Genomic DNA, 19,420 nt, shown 5'->3' with positions numbered 1-19,420 from the left:
TCATCACCTGGAACCCATAGGACAGCGCTGTAAGACAGGAGTCCTTGTCCCCCTGTGCGGGCAAGGTAACTGGGGCTCGGGGAGCACCCACATCAGTCTCAATGTGTCTGACTCCATAGTGCCCCCCCACCCCCGGGTACTGTCCTCGCCCGCCTCCCTGTCACTCTCCAGGTTCAGCAGGGTTTGGGAAGGATGTCCACACCATGGTACCCACGTCTCTGAAGCCACAGGAGCTCAGAACAGCCGCTAACACAGTGCAGCAGGAGGGCAGTGCGGTGGGGAGCGGGGGGCCCAGTGTCCAAGGTCCTGCCTCTCCAGGGTAGAGGCCGTCTTCTCGTGAAACTGCACGAAGCCTGTTTAAAATATCAGTGGAGTGGGACTTCCCTGGAGGTCCAGTGGCTAAGATTCCACTCTCCTAATGCTGGGGGCCTGGGTTTGGTCCCTGGTCGGGGAACTAGATCCCACATGATGCAACTAAGACCTGGTGCAAGCAAATAAATAAAATGTCAGTGGAGGTTTTAGGGATGAAGTTACAAATAATGATGTGGAGAATGAGGCTAGTGAATTTAGAAAAATTAGGCAGTTGGGAGACTCTGGTGGTGAATTCTAAGAGGCATAATCAGGATTAGAAAAAGTGGTAAGACCTAGAGATTGGTCTTCTCTGAGAAAACCCCAAACAGCAGATGTGCTGGTGCTGCGAAAGGGCTGGAGGCCCCAGGGCCCTGGGAGAGGAGACCACAGGGGCTTCCACCGTGGCACCTAGGGCCCAAGGCCATAGAGCACACGGCAGCAAGGTCAGGGACAGGGAGTGGGGGCCCCTTGCTCAGCTCGGTGCCTCATCCAGGCTCTGCGGAAGCCCTGTCTCGTGCCTGTCTATCTGGGAACCCGAGATGATTGACTTCTGCCTGGGAGTACCCTTCCAGGACTAGGTTTTGAACATGATGCGTGAGTTTAACACGTGCCAGCCTGCAGACCAGGGGCCAGGTGTCATCACCACTCGGGTTCCAGTGCATAGAGGCTGGTCTGGGTGTTTGGGGCTTCAGGGAGGTCACTGCTGCCATCTGTGAGGTCGTGGTTCTCGCCAGATTCTCCAGTCCTTGTGTGGTGAGGCCGCTGGGAGTGGGATCAACAGGCCCCACAGCATCCTGCAGGCTGACCAGCCCCTCGGCTCCTGGCTGGCGCCTCTCACCCCCGCCCTGGGACCCTAGCATAGCCTCTGCTCCTATGCCTGGAAGCTGCCAGCTGGCCAGCGTGAACAGCGCTGTGCTGTGGCTGGGCTGCACGCTGCCCCGGGCGCTGTGCTGAAATCATCTCTGATGTCGTCGCCAAGACTTGGGCCGCCTCACCCCAGGCTCTGAAGGGAGAGTGTCTGAGAACGCGCTGAGCACGACCCACACTGGAGTCTCAGTGAAGAGGACTCCAGCTGTAGCCACCATGTGGCTTTTCTACAAGAAAAGTTAAAGCAAATTAAACCTGTTTAAAAATAGAAAAGACCCAGAGGGGGACTGCTTGGTATAGGACAGGCAGCTGCTGGCTATTTGCTCACTGAATAGGTAGGACACACATACACACCTGGCAGCTCTTGAGTGCATTTTTTACTGAAATGTTTTTTCCTTTTCTAGATATTTCTTCTTGCAGGTAGGAAGCGGAAAAAGAGCAAGACATCCAACTACCTCATCTCCACGGACCCCACAGACCTGTCCCGAGAAGGGGAGAGCTATATTGGCAAGCTCAGGTGGGGGCAGCCTCATGTCACGTCCTCTTCTTGTGAGAGCTTGATTCCTGTAGTCTCAAAGCAAGTCCACGCTGGTTTTACAGTGACCTGGTTTGATGCCATCTAAAGAAATAAGTTAATAGAAAGCCCAAGGCCTCTCTATGTTTTAAGGATGAATCTTTGAGAGAGTGACTCAAAATGAGAGAAAGTTACAGAGCTCTGTGGTGACCTTTCCTCTTTATTCTAGGTCCAACCTCATGGGGACTAAGTTCACCGTGTATGACCACGGTGTGAGCCCGGCCAAGGCCCAGGGCCTGTTGGAGAAGGCCTACATGCGTCAGGAGCTGGCCGCCGTGTGCTACGTGAGTGCCATCTTGCCGGCCTTCTGACCAGCCCCGGGCTCACAGTCTGCCACCCCTCCCGCCCCGCCATGCTTGTTTCCCTGTGTGCTCAGGTTTACTTGTGATCCGCCAAGTTCAGTGTATTTACTGTTCCGGCAGGCCCTGTCTCCTCTGCTCTTGTCCCTTCCCTGTGCCGTGGTGGTGTGAACGCTCACTGCGTTACCGCTGACATACTGGCTAGAGGTGACAGTGACTTGGGAGCTGGTCCCTCCTTCCATCTTCTCCACGCTGGTGTGCTGTATATTGCTGCTGCCAAGCGGCCCTGCTCCAGCAGGCGACGTCCTTCCGCTCCGCGGCCTTTCAGGCTGCTCCCCAGCGAATCTAGAGTCCAGCCCGGACCTTCCACCTTACCCTCTGGCTCACCCCTGGCAGCACGCTCCCTGCCCCTCGAGCTGCAGCAGCCTTCCTCTCTGGCCGCCCCCTCCCTCCACCCCAAACCTGCCCGCCCCCTCCTGCCTGCCCACCAGGGTCTGCAGAGGGGCCTCTCCCCGCACAGGACATGCTTGACGCTCCCCTCGGCTCTCCTCGGCTCTCCTCGATTCCTCTCGCAGCCCGTGAGCTACCCTCGTCATGCTTCTGATCCTTCTCTGACCACTTTGTAAACTCCCGCTCACTGCTATTTCCGCACAAACCTGGACCCGCCGTGTAGAGGGCATGCAGAGTCAGAGAAGCGAGAAGGAATTAACCCGACTCAGTTGTTGCTTTGATCCTAGAGTCTCAGCTTTTCTTCAGTTGGAATTAATCTCATCACTTGATTCCCATGAGATTTTGTCTGTGTGACTGAGAATCATTTGACTTAACCCTTTATAACCTATGGTATGTTTTCTCTTAGCTTCAGAATCAATTAAATATTTTAACTATGCATGACTTTAATATGCATGTATATATGTATGTAAATATATACACATCCACATATTTAATGTACTTATTTACATGTATAATCTGCTTGGCTTGATAGGCATTTTAATTTTTTACTTCCAAGTACAGGCCTTAGTTAAACTGTAATTCTCCCTGTATATCATATAGTGCCATGTCCTTAGTTGGGAAATAGATATTTATTGATGATGATAAAACTGGGCAGTTTGCTCAAAATTGTCTTAAATTTCACATCAGGCTAAAGAAGAGTAAGAGTAATAGAATCTGCTTTGAATTCAAATGTTCAAAGTAGGTTAAAAAGAGGAAACAGTATTATTTTCCTGGTCTTGATTCCCTGTCTCTTTGTTTAACTACAGTGAAGTAAGTGAATGGTTTTTAGTGCTCTCCACCTTGTGGACGTTGCGCGTGCCCAGCAGTCTTGTGTTAAGAATGTTGTCGCTTTTTATTTTCTGTTTCTAGTTCCTGCTTATTTCCCTCTCTTCTAGGAGACAAATGTTCTTGGATTTAAAGGCCCGAGGAAAATGTCTGTGATCATCCCTGGGATGAATATGAATCATGAACGGATTCCTTTTCAGCCACGAAATGTAAGTAAGAGTGTATTTGTTTTTAATGTCTTTATTTTTAATTGAAGGATAATCGCTTTATAATATTGCATTGGTTTCTGCCATATATCAGCATGAATCAGCCGTAGGTATACATATTTAATCATCAGAGGACCCTAAAAATAAGACCGTGATGCAGACAAAGTCAGTAGAACAGACTCCTGCTTCCACCAGAGCCCAGTGTGCAACCGGCCCCTCTGCTTCAGAGAGCTGTCGCTCCAGAGCCCTGGGCACCGGCACTTGCGCATGCAGTTGATGGCAGCCGCTTAACTCTGCAAAGAGAACTGCTGGTGATTCTCTAAGAATCCGGATACCTGGCTTAATCTTTGACTTTCTGTTCTATTTTTTGAAATGGAGAAAATAGGCCCCTCCTCTGCCTGTCCCTATACAGGGTAGAGGAGGGGTGGTCTCCCCTGGCCCTCAACACAGACCCCTTGCCTGCAGGACCACGAGAGCTTGCTTTCAAAGTGGCAGAACAAAGCCATGGAGAACTTGATTGAGCTGCACAACAAGTCCCCGGTCTGGAACGATGACACCCAGTCCTATGTCCTGAACTTCCACGGCCGGGTCACCCAGGCGTCTGTGAAGAACTTCCAGATCGTCCACGACAACGACCGTAAGCCCCCAGGGAGAAGGGTATTCTGGCGAGATTCGGAAATGAGCATTAGCCTTGTTTGGTAGGAAGTTGCACTCAGGAAAGAGTGGTTTAAGAAAGAAAGAAATGGTTCCTTTGGAAAGACAGAGCTGCATTGTACAGTTGGGACCTCTGAGTCGCTGTGTGGAGGGCAGAAGTGAGACAGAGACATCCGGGGGAGGCAGCGTGCGAAGCAGGGGCACAGACCTTCCCTTCCTCAGTGAAGATTCTGGGCGAGTCCAGTCGGGCCCATGGAGCTTGTGCTGCGCCCGGCAGGTTCCTCATCGCCGTCCCCTCCTCTGGCCCTGCCCTGGGCAGCCTTCTTCCCCAGAGCAGAGTGGATCATAGTAGAGCCTGTGGTGGCAGGGAGCGGGCACTCTTGGTGACGCCTCTTTCCATCCTTCTGAGGGATTCCCATTTTAGAGAGCTGGGATTGCTGGCCTGTGTGGAAGGTTTGTCTCCATATCTAAAGTGGGCCCTTCCAGGTAGAAGCACCTCCCCACTGATGTGCCTGCCCTCTGCTTCCAGCTGACTACATAATCATGCAGTTTGGACGCGTGGCCGACGACGTGTTCACGTTGGACTACAACTACCCGCTCTGCGCGCTCCAGGCCTTTGCCATCGGACTCTCCAGCTTTGACAGCAAGCTGGCCTGCGAGTGAGGCCGAGCAGCCGGAGCAGGGCGCTCTCGCCCCAGGACACCCAGAGCAAGAGGCTGCCCCTGTGGAGTGGTCCCTGGAAGTGTGTGTATAGATGTGTGTGGATTCACATACGTGTGCGTGCACATATATGTTTGTACACCCCCACTCCCTGGTCACACAGCCCTGGTCAGGGATCATGGCTCAACTCGGGTAAGAGGTTTTGCAGAGCACAGAAGTGATCTGACGTTATCGTCCAGCCGTCAGAGTCTCATTTTTGGAAATTCGCAGCCAGAATCAGCTTGACTTCCCTTTCCTGCAGACCTTCTCAGAGAGGGATAGTTCCCTCAGTGACCTTCAGTCTCCAGGTCTGCAGACTTTTTCTGAAAATGGCCGGTTCATCCATGGAGATGTGACCGTCCCCAGTTTCCAGGGTCTCTGTACTGCCCTGGGCCTGGCGGTCTTCCAAAATGGGCCTGTGGTCACGAGAGCACTTGGGGGACGACTGCCTCCAGGAGTGCAGGTCGCAGCTGAGGCCTTGTCTGCTGGCCTTGTCTGCTGCGACATAGCCTTTCCTGTGTCCTGCCCACAGAGGTTTGCAGAGTATCATTTACCATCAGTGGTCATTCCAAGTCCACCCAACACCTGCCTCACCCACGGGGGAGGGGCCCCGGGAGAAGTGCTCGCTCCCTGCTGTCTTTTGTCAGGGGGCAGGGGTGGGGTGGGGGAGTGCGGCGCCCATTCCCCAGAGCCAGCCGCTCCACTTGGGGGCTCAGGAGTCACCTGATCGTGATCCCCTCTTCCCTCAAGGCTGGCCAACTGGCTCCTGTCTCAGTCAAGGTGGCTGTGGTCCAATTTGTGATTAGTGATGTGAGAAATTTACAAATTGTCTTAATCGTGGTTTAGGCTGGAAGTGTGGACTTCAGAGGGGACCTGACCTGGTCAGGTCATGGCTGAGAAGCTTTGACGTGGCCTTCACCTTCTCAGCCCCGAGCACCTCCCTCAATGGGTTACCGTGGAGCCGTTAGTGCAGACACACCTGCCGCCCCATGGGAGGGAGAGAACCGTGTGGGTGTGTAAACCTGCCATTGTCACCGTCCAGGGCGAGGCCGCTCAGGCCTCTCTTCTCAACGCAAGTGTCGTTAGCCCCAAGGCCTGGCTCCCCCAGCCAGGTCACGTCCTGTCGCTTCTGCTCGCAGACTGTAAGCGTTCTGCTATTTTGTTCAGATTATTAGCCTCTCCCAACAAATTGCATGGCTCTGCTGCCGGTTTACGGCCTGCTCGGGCACCCACATCCTGACTCAGGAGCGCCATGAGCTCCACGTTGCCGTCGGTCACCCCCAGGCCTGTCTGCTAGCCTGGTGTTGGGCGGCAGCCTCTGTTGCTCCTTCTGTTTCCTTATGTGGACGTCCTTTCTGTCCCTGCTTCCTGTCCCTGCTCCACATCGAACAGCAGTGGAAGGAAAGAGACTGGGGGTGAGCCGACCCATGGCTCACCCCACCCGCATGTCCACTGCTCTGTCCTGACCTGGCGGTCATCTCAGGCTGCGTCCCTCAAGTGCCTCGGTCCTCAGGTGCCCTTCCCCCGCTGGCCTCTCCTGAGGCTGCTCGCTTGCCTCCAGCAGGGGATATGAAGTGTCTGGGGAGGGACCTGGTGGGTGGCTGATCTGACCTGCCTCTTGCCCCAGCTCTGGCGCAGATACACCCCGGCCTCCTGTCCTTCCTGCTCAAGTGTGCAGGTGATCAGTTTTACATATTTATACTTTTTGTATGCTTCAGAAATAAAAATAATTTCTATAAAAATGTGAGTGTTGCCATTCTTTCAAACCCCCCATCCCTCACATGGCTCCTTCCATCACATCTGTTGTGACAGTTTCATTGCTACAGCCGTGAACTAGTCAGTTCTTTGAAGCCAAGTGAGTCTCACTGTGAGTTTCCATCACAGGAGAGCAGGAGTCTGAGGACTCATCACATGCACGACACGGCGTTTCCTGGACAGACGATGGAGCTGAGCGTAAGACAGGGACCCCAGGGGGCAGATGATGGGGCTAAGACTGAGACGGGGGGCCCAGAGGGCAAGACGATGGAGCTGAGACTGAGGGTGCCCCAGAGGGCAAGACAATGGGGCTGAGACTGAGGGGGCCCCAGGGGGCAAGACGAGGGAGCTGAGACTGGGGGGGCCCAGAGGGTGGTGCCTGCACCCGTCAGCTTCCTGGGTCACCTTCCTGATTTCCCAGCAGAATAAAACAGAATGAAGGGACTCTCTCAGTTCTCAGTGGTCACATCTAAGGCTTCCTTCTACAGACAAGTTAAAAGGAGTATGTTCACAAGTCCTGGCGAGGCCTTCCTGCTCTTAGGGTCACGGGATGAGTCCCATGGAAGAAGCGGGAAGAGTCACATCACGGTGAGGGCTGGGGTCAGTCTGATGTGTACAGCTTGGGTTTTCTTTTTCACTTGATTTTTTTGCCAAAAGGTTATACACTTTTTTTATACTCTTTTCAATAGCCAAGAATAATATCAGTGGTCATTGATATGAAAGATACCAGCAGGTGATTTTCAAACATCTGAATAAGCCTGCAAAAGGCTCTTTAAAATTCATTTTAAATTGCAGGATAATTTCTTTACAATATCGTGTTGGTTTCCGTCATATTCATCAGCATGAATCAGCCATAAGTATATATATGTTCACTCTCACTTGAACCTCCCACCTCCCACCCCATTCCGTCCTTCTACACAAGGCTCTTTTTGAGTGGAAGGTTGGGTGAGAGAGAGAAATGAACGAGTATCAGTTCCCTGCCTTTAGATAGCAACATGGGTACAGAAATAAAGCAACGGTCAAATCGGGCAGAGTCCCTGGGTTCTGGTTCTTCTGCCAGGGATTTGCCTCTCCTGTAGATTGAGGAGTTAGAGTTATTAACATAGGATTTCCTGTCCTCGCGTGAACCCAGTCCTCCCTGCCCACACCCACAGTCACCCAAGACCCCACAGCGTGTTTTCAGCCACGTGCTCTGGTTCTCCTTCCTGCACAGCTGCTGTTGGCTGTTCCACTGTTTGTAGCTGGAGAAACCTGGGGAGGGGAGACTGGACTGAGGGGAGCACACCTGGGGAAGGGCGTGACCTTGCAACTGAGGAAGCCGCTTCCCAACCACTGGACACAACTGTTCCCGGAGAAAACCCTTGGATGTTGAGAACTGCCCCCCCTCAGCCTCCAGTCCCCCTCTGCATGGCTGGCCTCACACATCTCTTGGCCAAGGGCAAGTGAGCTAGTCTGCCCCTTTCCCCCTGCCCTATCAGCTAGCTGTCTTAGTGTGTGCTCTCTAAGTCTCATGGCTCTTCCCCTCTGCACAAACCCAGTTTGGGGGGCGGGGCACTGCCTGTGAAGTTTTCAGGCAAGCCCTCCTAAGCCACTGGGCTTCCCAGGTGGTGCTAGTGGTAAAGAATCCGCCTGCCAGTTCAGACAAGAGACATGGGTTCCATCCCTCCATCCCTGGTCGGGAAGATGCCCAGGAGTAATGGCAACCATGGACAAAGTAGCCTGGTGGGTTAACAGTCCAGGGGGCTGCAGAGTCTGAGCAACAGCACCTCCCTAAACTGTGGGCAGCTCCCTAGCACCACCTGCTGACCCAGGGGGCATGTTACAAGTGCAGTAAGGAACACAGATTCCAAGGCCCAGACCCTATTGTCCTGTGCTACTGTATTGTACTAGGCACTCTGTGCTTCAGCATCAACACAACGCTAGAAGCTCTAGGGACAGTAGTGTTTCTGGTCGGTAGACAGTGGACGGACTCCAGGCAGAACGCCGGGGCTCCAGCACCAAATGCCTAGGCAGATATCAATGTTCTCATTTTCACTAGTGTCTTTTTACAAACAGAATAATGCATCTCAGTTGACTTTTTTTTTTAGCCATGCAGTTACATAAAATGGTTTATAAATGCTCATAAAGTTTTCCAGGGACTATGGCCCAAGGAAAGGAAAACAGCATGACTTAACTAGGGAGATAAACATTCCTATTGTGGTCTCAGGCCTGAGCTTACCTTGCCTTCCTGACTTTGTACCCCTCTCTCAGTATTCTTACCTGGAAAATTCCATGGACAGAGGAGCGTGGCAGGCTACAGTTCATGGGGTCACAAAGAGTCGAAAACAACTGAGCAACTAACACTTTCACTTTCTCCTATTGGAAGGAACAGCCCATGCCAAAAAAAAAAAAAAATGCCCTGAGATTAATGCAAGTTTCTGAAATATTTCAAATACGAAGTAAGCCTCCGTGGTCTTCTCTGGCTCTGCCGAGTCCTTCTGTCTATCAGGTCCCCTCTCCCATGCATGGGGCCAAGCTGAGACCCAGGAGCCTGGGCGCAAGAAGAGTGAGCCACGTGGAGGGCAGAGCTGGTGGGGGCAAGGGTGGAAGTGGGACTTTCCTGGTCTGTTCCAACTTTTTATTACACATGGTGGTATAATCTAGTGGTTCTCAAACCTCGGGGTTGTAACGTCTGGTTAAGTACTATCCACCTAGATTCTGTCCCTTGTGATTTTCAGAGACTCCAAGAATAATCAGTAGTTCCCTTTCTTCCATAGTCTGGGGGCAGGGAAGTCAGGAAGGAAGGATGCTCTGAGAGGAAAGAATGGTGACAGGCAGAGGGGGCTGGGACTCAGATCAAGCTTTGAAGAGTGGGTCTAGATGGGATTTCTAGGGTGCTGATGCATGCCTAGTGCGGACTCAATCAGGGTAAGACAGAAGGGTGCCCTTAGAAACACGTCCCGATTTTGCCTTTGGTCAGTCTTATCTTATCCTGTGTCACATATGGACACAAATTTTAAATACTGATGATTTCATGTGGTTCAAAAAGTGTTTATACAATTAAAGCCTCCTCCCATACCTGTCCCCTTATTCTGTTTCTCTTGCCCTGTCGTACTCACACAGTTGACCAATTTTAGTTTCCAGGGTATCTTTCCAGTGTTTCTTCATGCAAAAATAAAAATGTATTTGTAATCTCCCAATCTTTGTGCACAAAAGGTAGCATAATACATACTTGGTTCAGTCCAGCTCAGTTCAGTCACTCAGTCGTGTCCAGCTCTTAGCGACCCCATGGACTGCAGCATGTCGGGCTTCCTTGTCCATCACCAACTCCTGGAGTTTGCTCAGACTCATGTTCATCCAGCCGGTGATGCCATCCAACCATCTCATTTTCTGTCCTTCTGCCCCCTTATCCTCCTGCCTTCAGTCTTTCCCATCCTCAGGATTTGGTTCAGTAGCTTGCTTTTTTTCATTTAATATATCCTGGAGATGTTTCCATATCAATAAATACAGTCCTTCCTTATAGAGGCATACCTTATTTTACTGCTTTATTATGATCTGTTGACACTGTTTTTGTGTGTGTGTGTGTGTTTTTACACAAATTGAAGTTTTGTGGCAACCTTGTGTTGTCAGATGCCGATTATCATTTAACAATAAAATATCTTAAAATCAAAGTATGAGCATTGTTTTCTAGACATAATAATGCTGTTGCACAGCGTGGTTACCAGGCTACTGTATAGTATAAACATAACTTTTGCCGTATGTACTGAGAAAGCCCCGCATTTGTGTGGCTCACTTTATTTTGATAGCTGCCTCATTGTGGTGGTCTGGGACTGAGGCTGCAGTGTCTCTCAGATGTGCACGTGCCTGTTTTTAGGCTACAGTATTTCATTCACTTCGGGAAGTACCATAATGCTTTTACATAGTCCCCCATGCATGTACAGTTTGAGCATTGAGAAATTGTATCAGTGTGTTTTAAGTATATACAGTGCTGCAGGGACCTGTTATTTACTGTAATAAGTAACTCACTAACTCCCCTGGCATTACTACGCTTGACATCTCCCACAGTCCCAAGTTCTCCCCCTGGCATCTCCCACAGTCCCAAGTTCTCCCCTTGGCTCCGCAGGTCTCATCTACCTGCTGGTTGAGCGTCTCCTTTTGGATGGCGCCCAGCTGTGCTCTCTGTCACTGCTAGTCCCATGGAACTATTCAAATTAAAATTTAGTCAACTAGTTACATTTCAAGGGCTCAGTAGCCATACGTGGCTCGCACCTACCATACTGGACAGTGTGGATAAAGAACACTTCATCATCCTAAAATGTTCTGTCGGAGAATGTGGGTCCACAGAAATTCAACCTCAGGTTCCGAAAATGTAACCTCTGCTCACCAGGTGTCCTCTCAGTGGAAGTGGCGCTTGTCTAGCTCCCCCAGTAGAATGTCGGCAGCGTGCAGGCCAGGGCTGACATCTGTGCATCACTGGTGTCTACCTGGTACAGTGCCAAGGACCGTATCCATGCTCCGTCCTGGTGGGATGGAAACCCGTGTGACAGGAGACAGGTTCAGACACCTAAGTGTCCCCAGGGTCATAATTAGTCTCGGCTGAACTGTTATTGTTCAAACTCCCCAGTAACCACATAATACGTGACTTCTGTTGCCTTTTGTTGCCAAAATATCAGAGTCACTGAAAATGAAACTCTTTAACAGTAAGGCTGGAGGAAGCCTTTCCTCCCTTCTGAGTTTTTTTCCAGGAAGCTCCCGAATATTGGATCCTAATGATCCTCTGGGACCCTCAGAAAAATTTCTGAAGAACTGTAACCAGAGGTGAGAAAGCTTCACCTCTGGGCTCCAGACACCAAGCGTCCCGTTTCAGTCTGGATACCGCATTCATTTGTACCACAGATGTACAAAGTACCACAGATGGGGTGGTTTACACAGAAATTTATCCCTCACGGTTGTGGAGGATGCAAGTTTAAGGTCAAGGTGTAGGCAGGCTTGGTTTCTCCTGAGGCCCCTCTCCTTGGCTTAGAGATGGATCCTCTCTCCATGTCCTCACGTGGTCCTTCCTCTGTGAGAAGTCTTCATCCTAATCTCTTCTTACAAAGAAGATTAGGAAGGGCCCTGATCCAGGCAAGTTGGATTAGGCCAACCTAGAGACCTCGTTGGAACTTAATCACCTCTTTAAAGATGTCTCCATATCCAATCCCATTCTGATGTACTGAGGATTAGGAGCTCAACAGATGGGCTGGGGGTTGGGGATGGGGGGAGGAAGCATAAGTCAGCTCCCGGCACATACTGTCCTCAAAGTAGACCTGGAGTCTAGCCTGTCCACATTTCTCTTTGATGAAGAGAAAACAGTACTAATACTATGCTTTTCAAATTATAGACTGCTTTTATTCTATAGAGGAAAAGAAAGCTTGCAGCTTTGATAAAAGTTGGACTGTTTCGCCCTTCAATACACGATGCAGTGGAGACGGTACGGAATGAAGAGTCTTCTTAAGGGAAAATAGCAAAAGGAAATACAGGATAGTGGCTGGGGACTGCCCTGGGAGTCCAGTGGCTAAGACTCCCTGCTCCCAACGCAGGGGGCCCGGGTTCGACCCCTGGTCAGAGGACTAGATCCTACGTGCCACGACTAAAGATCCGTGTGCTGCACCAAAGACTGGGTGCAGACGAATAACTAAACACTTTTAAAAAAGCAAAGGACCCAGAGTCACAGCACTCACACTCTAGCACCAAGTCAGCAGCATCCCACTTTTAAGCCGAGGGTGAGGGGGCATGCTTTAGGGGCATCTCTAAAGTAGTGCATCTTCCTCTGACCTAAAGACAAGGCAATAATCTTCTCTTGATTCTGCCCTGGTCAGCTTCGTATTAGGCTATTAAATCCAGTCATGGTTTTTTTTTTTTTTTTAAGATATGGAAAAATTAGGGCAGGGTTAGACATATGATAAAGTGGCTAACACTCCACATTCCCAATGCAGGAGAGCCAGGTTCAATCCCTGGGTCAGGAAGATGCCCTGGAGAAGGGAATGGCAGCCCACTTCAGTATTCCTGCCTAGAGAATCCCATGGACAGAGGAGCCTGGTAGGCTACATACAGTTCACGGGGTTGCAAAGAGTCGGGACAAGACAGAGTGACTTTCACATTCACTTTTTTTCACTTAGACATATAGTTCCAGTCACATCTCACCCACAACCCCCCATTATAAAAGAAGTACGTTTGTTATAATTAATAACAAAATGACAAAGAAAGCCCCTTAATCGTCAACCTGTCAGAGATAATCACTCAAAAGTACCTTTCAATTTATTTTTGAAAAACAGGATATAGCACTGTAAATCAGCTATATACGTCAATATAAATAAAAAATTTAAAAAACCCCAGGATCATCCTATATACACTATTTTTTTTTAAAATCCACTTTTCCACTTGTTATATCAAGAACGTTTGTCGGGTTTATTTTAAAAAATCTTATTTAAAGAATACTATCACATGGATGTGGCTGAGTTTGTTTAACACAGTATCACATGGATAATTTAACTATGACCATAATATGGTTTGAAAAGATTTATTAACACAGTGGCTCAGCAGTAAAGAATCTGCCTGCAATGCAGGAGACCCAGGAGACACTAGTTTGATCCCTGGGTCCGGAAGATCCCCTGGAGGAGGGCATGGCAATGCGCTCCAGTATTCTTGCCTAGAGAATCCCATGGACAGAGAAGCCTGGTGGGCTTCAGTCCATAAGATTGCAAAGAGTCAGACACAACCGAAGCAACTGAGCACACATAATATGGGTTGAAAAAACTTTAAAAATTAAAAAATAATTTTTTTAATTAAAAAAAATTAAAGGAATGGAAACAGTATCAAATAACACAGCTGACACTGCTGTTGCAATGCATCCTCCCTGCCTTCTGTTCTGCAGCCACTCCTGTTTAAGAGACTTTTCCTAACCTCCTCCCTCCTCCCACCGTCCCCCGACGCTCCCCAACCCCCGAACCCAAGTACAGACCACCAGCCTTCCTGAGTCTTCCAGACTCAATTCAGCAAGCTCTCATTTATCCTTCAAGATCTAGGTCACTGCTGCTGCTGCTGCTGCTGCTAAGTCACTTCAGTCGTGTGTGACCCCATAGACGGCAGCCCACCAGGCTCCCCTGTCACTGGGATTCTCCAGGCAAGAACACTGGAGTGGGTTGCCATTTCCTTCTCCAATGCATAAAAGTGAAAAGTGAAAGGGAAGTCGCTCAGTCATGTCTGACTCTTCACGACCCCATGGACTGCAGCCAACCAGGCTCCTCCGCTAGTCACCTCTATAACTTGGATTTTCTGAGCCTTCCCTTGGGTTCCTCTATGGGGCTCAAAGCTCACAGTCACTCAACAAATGGTTATTATACTAAGTAGCCAGTGCTCACCATTTGTGCCTCACTGAGAGTCCCTTGGACTGCAAGGAGATCCAACCAGTCCATTCTGAAGGAGAGCAACCCTGGGATTTCTTTGGAGGGAATGATGCTAAAGCTGAAACTCCAGTACTTTGGCCACCTCATGCGAAGAGTTGACTCAGTGGAAAAGACTGTGATGCTGGGAGGGATTGGGGGCAGGAGGAGAAGGGGACGACAGAGGATGAGATGGCTGGATGGCATCACGGACTCGATGGACGTGAATCTGAGTGAACTCCGGGAGTTGGTGATGGACAGGGAGGCCTGGCGTGCTGTGATTCATGGGGTCGCAAACAGTTGGACACGACTGAGCGACTGAACTGAACTGAACTGAGTGCCTGCCTGTTGTCCTGAGCTGTAGACATGTCTCATGTGGACAAGCTGTGACCAAGCCCTGATGTGTTGCATTAGTTAACAAACAGACCAGAATTTATATGCAAATGAGACCTGCTTCCTTCAAAATCTCCACCTCAAGAGACTCAATACTTTGTCAGTGATGCTGTGATGCTCAAAAGGCCACTGGGCGCTTCCCTGTGGCTCAGCGGTAGTTTGCCTATCAATGCAGGAGACAGGGGTTCCATCCCTGACCTGGGAAGATCCCCCATGCCGCGGAGCAACTAAGCCTGTGTGCCACAACTACTGAGCCTGTGCTCTAGAGCCCGGACCCCACAACTACTGAGCCCTAGAGCTCGTGCTCTGCACCAAGGGAAGCCACTGCAATGAGAAGCCTGCACACTGCAACTAGAGAGCAGCCCCTGCTCACAGTTAGTAGACAAAAGCATGCAGTGGACCCAGCACAGCCAAAATTAGAGAAATAAAATTATTAAAAACACACACCACTGGAACATCTCTCTTGGAAGTCACTTCAGCATTTGTAGCACTTTCTTTTCAAGATCTGTGGCAGTAGCTTTCTGCTTTTTCATTTTTAACTTAATATTTATTATACACTTATCTATCCCAGGCACCAAGCCGGACCTGGGTGAAAGATAAGATAAATCGGACATTTAGTCTGTCTCTAAGGAAGTTTCTGTTTGGTAAGGGAGGTAAGATCTGGACACCCACTACAGCACAGGGTTAAGCAATAAGGCTCCAGGGAGGTTGGACCTGAGTTTCGGAAAAAGATAAAAGTCCTCTGGTTTCAACCTCCCAGCAAGAAGGGTGACTGAGGTCTGTGATTGCACCCTGTGTCAAGCCAGTATCTTTTGAAGACTTAAAAACAAAAACAAAACACCAGAAAACAAACCCAATCGCTAAATCCATCCTGGCGTATTTAAGACGCAGACTCCCCACTTTCGGGCGATGCTCCACAATAGATCGAGTCTTCCCAGCTCAATGATAAGCTAGCTCTGAGAGGGCAGGTGCTGAGGTCTTATCCTTCGCTGTTCCACAGTGTCCGTTGGGCGAGTGACGGACGCAGGATCAGGGTTAGACGCGTCTCCGGCCATGCCACACGCCCGTCACACTGGCATCCCGTCCCCTCGTGCGCGGCACTCAGCGATGACCGCGATGCAGGCCGGAGCCGGGCGGAGGGGAGCGGCCAAAAGACTCTGCGGGGAGGGCACCTGTGGGCGCGCGGAGCTCCTGCGTCCTGGGCCCCGGACCGGGGTCCCAGGTGGATGGGCCCCGTAGGGAAGAAGGGCGCAGCTGCCCGCGGGCTGGACGCCCGCCCTTTCGGGGCCGGCGCGGAGGGAGAGGCGAGCAGGAGGCCGGGCGCGAAGCCAGAGCCCGGCCCGCAGGGTCGGGAGGAAGGGTTCCGGCCTCGGCAGAGAGCGGGGGACTGGCCGGGAGGGGCGGGAATCCGGGCCCGGGGAGGAGGAGGAGAGTCGGGGCTGAGATCAAAGGGGAAGCACGTGTGCCGGGCGATGGCCCCGGCCGGAGCCGGATGCCGAGGTCACAGCCGAGGGTCCCCGCGGCCGCCCCCGGCCCGCCCAGCCCGCGGCCCCTCCCCGCGTCCCAGTCTCCTCCCCGAGGGCCCGGGGCTGGGCCGCCACTCCCTCCAGCTCCCGCCCTCGACCGCGCGCATCTCATTCCAGCCCTCATTCCACGCATTCCAGGCTTCCTCCTTTCAAACCCCAGGCCGGGGGCGGGGAGAACCCGCAGCTCCCGGCTCCGCCGCGCTGCCGCATCCCCCAGGTGAGTGGCCCGGACGCCGCGCCCCTCGGTCGCGCCGCGGGCGCTCTTTCCTTCCCGCCTGGGACCTGCGCGCCGGGCCCGCTGTCCCCCTCTCCCGTCTCCGTTCTCCCGCTTCCCTCCCTTCCGCCCTCCCGCGCGCGCTCTGTTCCCCCAGCTCCCTTCCTCTCCCGTTGACTCACCCCGCCAGGAATAGGGATCGCCCGTGCTTTCCCGTCAGTCCCCTTCTGGGAAAACTCCGCCCTCTGCTCCGCCCCGCTCCGCGCACCGGCCACCGCGCGCTGGACACCGCGCACCGGACACCGCGCACCGAGTACCGCGCGCCGGGCGGGGCGAGCTGGGTTTGGGCCCGCGCGGATATCGGCTCCGTCCCGCGATCCGCCTTCATCCCGGCTCAGCCGGTCGGCCCGGGGCCGGAGCCCGGGTCTCCGCTCGCTGACCCCGCGTTGTCTCTGCAGCGCCCTCGCCCGCCTCGCCGGACCTCAGCGGAGCCGCGGCGGACTCCGCGGGGCTGGCTCCGCGTACCCGCCCACCTCCCCGCACCCTGGGACCGGTAAGACGGCGGCGCGGAAGGAGCTCTCACCCGGGATCGGACTTGGGGGCGAGCCGGACACGTGGAGTCGCGCGAACCGCGAGGCTGGGGTGGGCGCGAGGGCCAGGAGTAAGGGGAGCGCGCGGAGCCGAAAAGATCGGAGGCCGAGCCCAGGTCGCCGGCAGCCGAAAAGAGACCCAGCGCCCGCGCCTCTCTTCTGCTGGGCGCCTCTCGGGCTTGGAAAGGGTGTCCTGGCGATTTCAAGCCGAGGCTTTGCGAGAGCGGAGAGGACCTCCGCCAAAGGTCCCCATTTCCCAGGGCTTGAGAAGCGTGGTGCGTTCCGTGCTGGAAGCCAGTGAGTCTGAAGAGCAGAGCTCCACAGCCCGAAGCGAACGTTTCCCCGGAGGGCGAGCAGATCCGGGACTCGCGCCTCTGTGCGCTTGTGTGTCGAGGGGAGAGGGGGTTCGGGGCCAGACCTGGCAGGTCAGTGATGATTTCACGTGGCGTGTGACTGTGCCGCCTCCTTAGCTCCGGGTGTCTGAGGGTGATACCTGCTCACCGATGAGATCACCTACCTTTCAGGAGGCATGTTTGTGTTGAACGGGAGCGCCTTTCCACCCGAGAAAAGCGCTGTTTGTCTGTAAGCTGAGCGTCTTGGAGGACTAGCGAGATGCCACGTCTCTCAGTGTGTTTCCCCCGTGAGGATGTTCCTGGGCGGGACAGTCCTCCCTCCCTGCAGGAGCGGGGGCAGGACAGCGAGTCTCTGGTGGTGTCTGTGCCCAAGGAGCTGGCGGTGGTTGTGGGGCTGTGTGGTCCCCGGGCTTCATTCGCCCTGGACCCGCGAAGCTGCAGGGAAGCTGTGCACACCTGCCTCTCGCAGGCAGCTGTCTTTCTGGGGAGGTCGGTTTTGTTCTTGCCTGGAAGAGTTTAGGGAACACTTTGGTAGCAAGTTTAGGGAAGCTGAGATTCTTGCTTTTCCATGATGGGGTGGGTTGTTGATAGTCAGACTTGGGCATGTTTGTGGGAGGGGTTGGACACCCTCCCCCCAGAAAGAGCTCATTTTGCATCTTGAGATTTGTGTAGGCAGTGCTTTTATTTTTTTAATTAAAAAAAAAAACAATTTGTAAAAGGTACTTTCCATTTGCAGTTACAACAATACTGGCTATACTCCCCGTGTTGTACAATACATCCTTGAGTTTGTACCTGTCTGACACTGGATAGTTTGTACCTGCCCTTCCCCCACCCTTAGCTTGCTCCTTCCACCCCTCACTCCCCCACTGGAAACCAATCGTTGACTCTCTATATGTGTGAGTCCTATGTTATATTCACTAGTTTGTTGTATTTTCTAGGTTCCACATGTGAGTGATATCATATAGTATTTGTCTAGCCAGTGCTTTTAAAGTTGGCTCCAAGGACAGGGGTAAATTGAACTACTGGTCCAGCTCTCCTTGGAGCCGCCTGGGGGTCAAATGGAAGGACCCTCATTCTTGTTGACTGACTGGACCACCAGGCACTGCGATGTAGTGAGAATGTTTTCCTGCCCTCCTAGTGGGGAAGGCTGCCTCTGATTCACTGGGTTGACCTGTGGGGAGGCCCTTCTGGATAGCTGTTTCCTCATCTCTTCCTTTCTGCTATGCCTTCTGTTTTCTCTCCCTTTGGAGTTTTACCACTGGAAACATTTCAGAGGGTGGAGCTGGGTGGCGCGAGAGCCCCTGTGCCCAGGAGATGGGCAGAAGTTTGAGACTGACAGCATTCGAGGAGGGTGGGGGCCACAGACTGATCCTTGAGTTATCTCTTCATCCCACGACAAGATGCTGTGGGCATAACCTTCAGGGCTTCTTGCAAGGAAGGGCCGAGATGCCCTGAGGGGTGGGGACTCCCACTGGTCCTCCATCCACCCTGAGGACACAGATATTCTGCTGGGAGCCACCTCCTCCTTCACCTGCTCAGGCCAGGTGTGTGGGTGGGGCTTCGAGGGTGTCTGGTCTATAGATGTAGTAGAAAGGACTCAGGTTTGGGGGCAGACATAGCAGGGTATAAATCCTGACAGTTACTACCTTTAAGGCTTCGGGCTCAGTGTCCTGATGAGTAATGGGGGAGGGGTAATTAACATCTATCCAAGGAGTTTTTGTGGTGAAAATTTATTGTTGGCAGAGCAACTTGTACCGTGCAGGAACAGCCAGTGTTTCCTAACCCTATTTCACCACAGAGCCTCTTTATCCAGGAAATTTCCTGAACACCTTTGCTAAACCCTGCCCTGTCATTCATGATTATTTAGCAAAACGGATCGAGTGTTTACTGTACGCTGAACCCTACAGGTTTCCTATCTCGGGTTTAGGAACCAGGGTAGCCGGCAGCCCAGGTAGAGGTGGGGTTTGGGCTTCGTCACTGAACAGCACAGGCTCTCCATGTTCAGATTCCGGTTTTGCCTTGACCCAGGGTGAACTTGCTAAACTTTAAAGATCTCTAATGTCAGCACCGAACCCCCCTCGTATTAAAGATGGGAAGCACTCACTATGGAGAAGAGAATAGAGATTCCTTAAAAAAAAAACCTAAAAATAGAGTTAGTATATGATCTAGCTATCTCACTCCTGGGCATATATCGGAGAAGACTATAATCGGAAAAGATACATGTACCCCTATGTTCATAGCAGCACTATTTACAGTAGCCAAGA

General features: G+C 52.1%; 2 protein-coding genes across 7 annotated transcripts in view; both read left to right on the top strand.

Moving 5' to 3' along the window:
• The window catches only part of TULP3 (tubby like protein 3), a 30,261-nt gene extending 23,600 nt beyond the window's left edge, over nucleotides 1-6,661 (top strand). For all 5 annotated transcript variants that reach the window (XM_018048632.1, XM_018048629.1, XM_018048631.1 and 2 more), the window contains 5 exons: nucleotides 1,623-1,735; nucleotides 1,962-2,076; nucleotides 3,477-3,575; nucleotides 4,038-4,209; nucleotides 4,756-6,661. In XM_018048632.1, the coding sequence (XP_017904121.1) occupies nucleotides 1,623-1,735; nucleotides 1,962-2,076; nucleotides 3,477-3,575; nucleotides 4,038-4,209; nucleotides 4,756-4,889 (633 nt within the window). In that variant the 3' untranslated portion in view covers nucleotides 4,890-6,661. The remainder of the gene's footprint in view (nucleotides 1-1,622; nucleotides 1,736-1,961; nucleotides 2,077-3,476; nucleotides 3,576-4,037; nucleotides 4,210-4,755) is intronic.
• Nucleotides 15,071-19,420, top strand: part of TEAD4 (TEA domain transcription factor 4) — a 63,394-nt gene continuing 59,044 nt past the window's right edge. Inside the window, exon 1 of one of the 2 annotated variants that reach the window (XM_018048627.1) lies at nucleotides 15,071-16,216. In XM_018048627.1, coding sequence (XP_017904116.1) covers nucleotides 15,700-16,216 — 517 coding nt within the window. In that variant the 5' untranslated portion in view covers nucleotides 15,071-15,699. The remainder of the gene's footprint in view (nucleotides 16,217-19,420) is intronic. The other variant, XM_018048628.1, reaches the window with a different exon arrangement.

This window comes from Capra hircus, chromosome 5, assembly GCF_001704415.2.
Source record: "Capra hircus breed San Clemente chromosome 5, ASM170441v1, whole genome shotgun sequence".
NCBI lineage: Eukaryota > Metazoa > Chordata > Mammalia > Artiodactyla > Bovidae > Capra > Capra hircus.
This window is presented reverse-complemented; position numbering and strand designations above follow the sequence as displayed.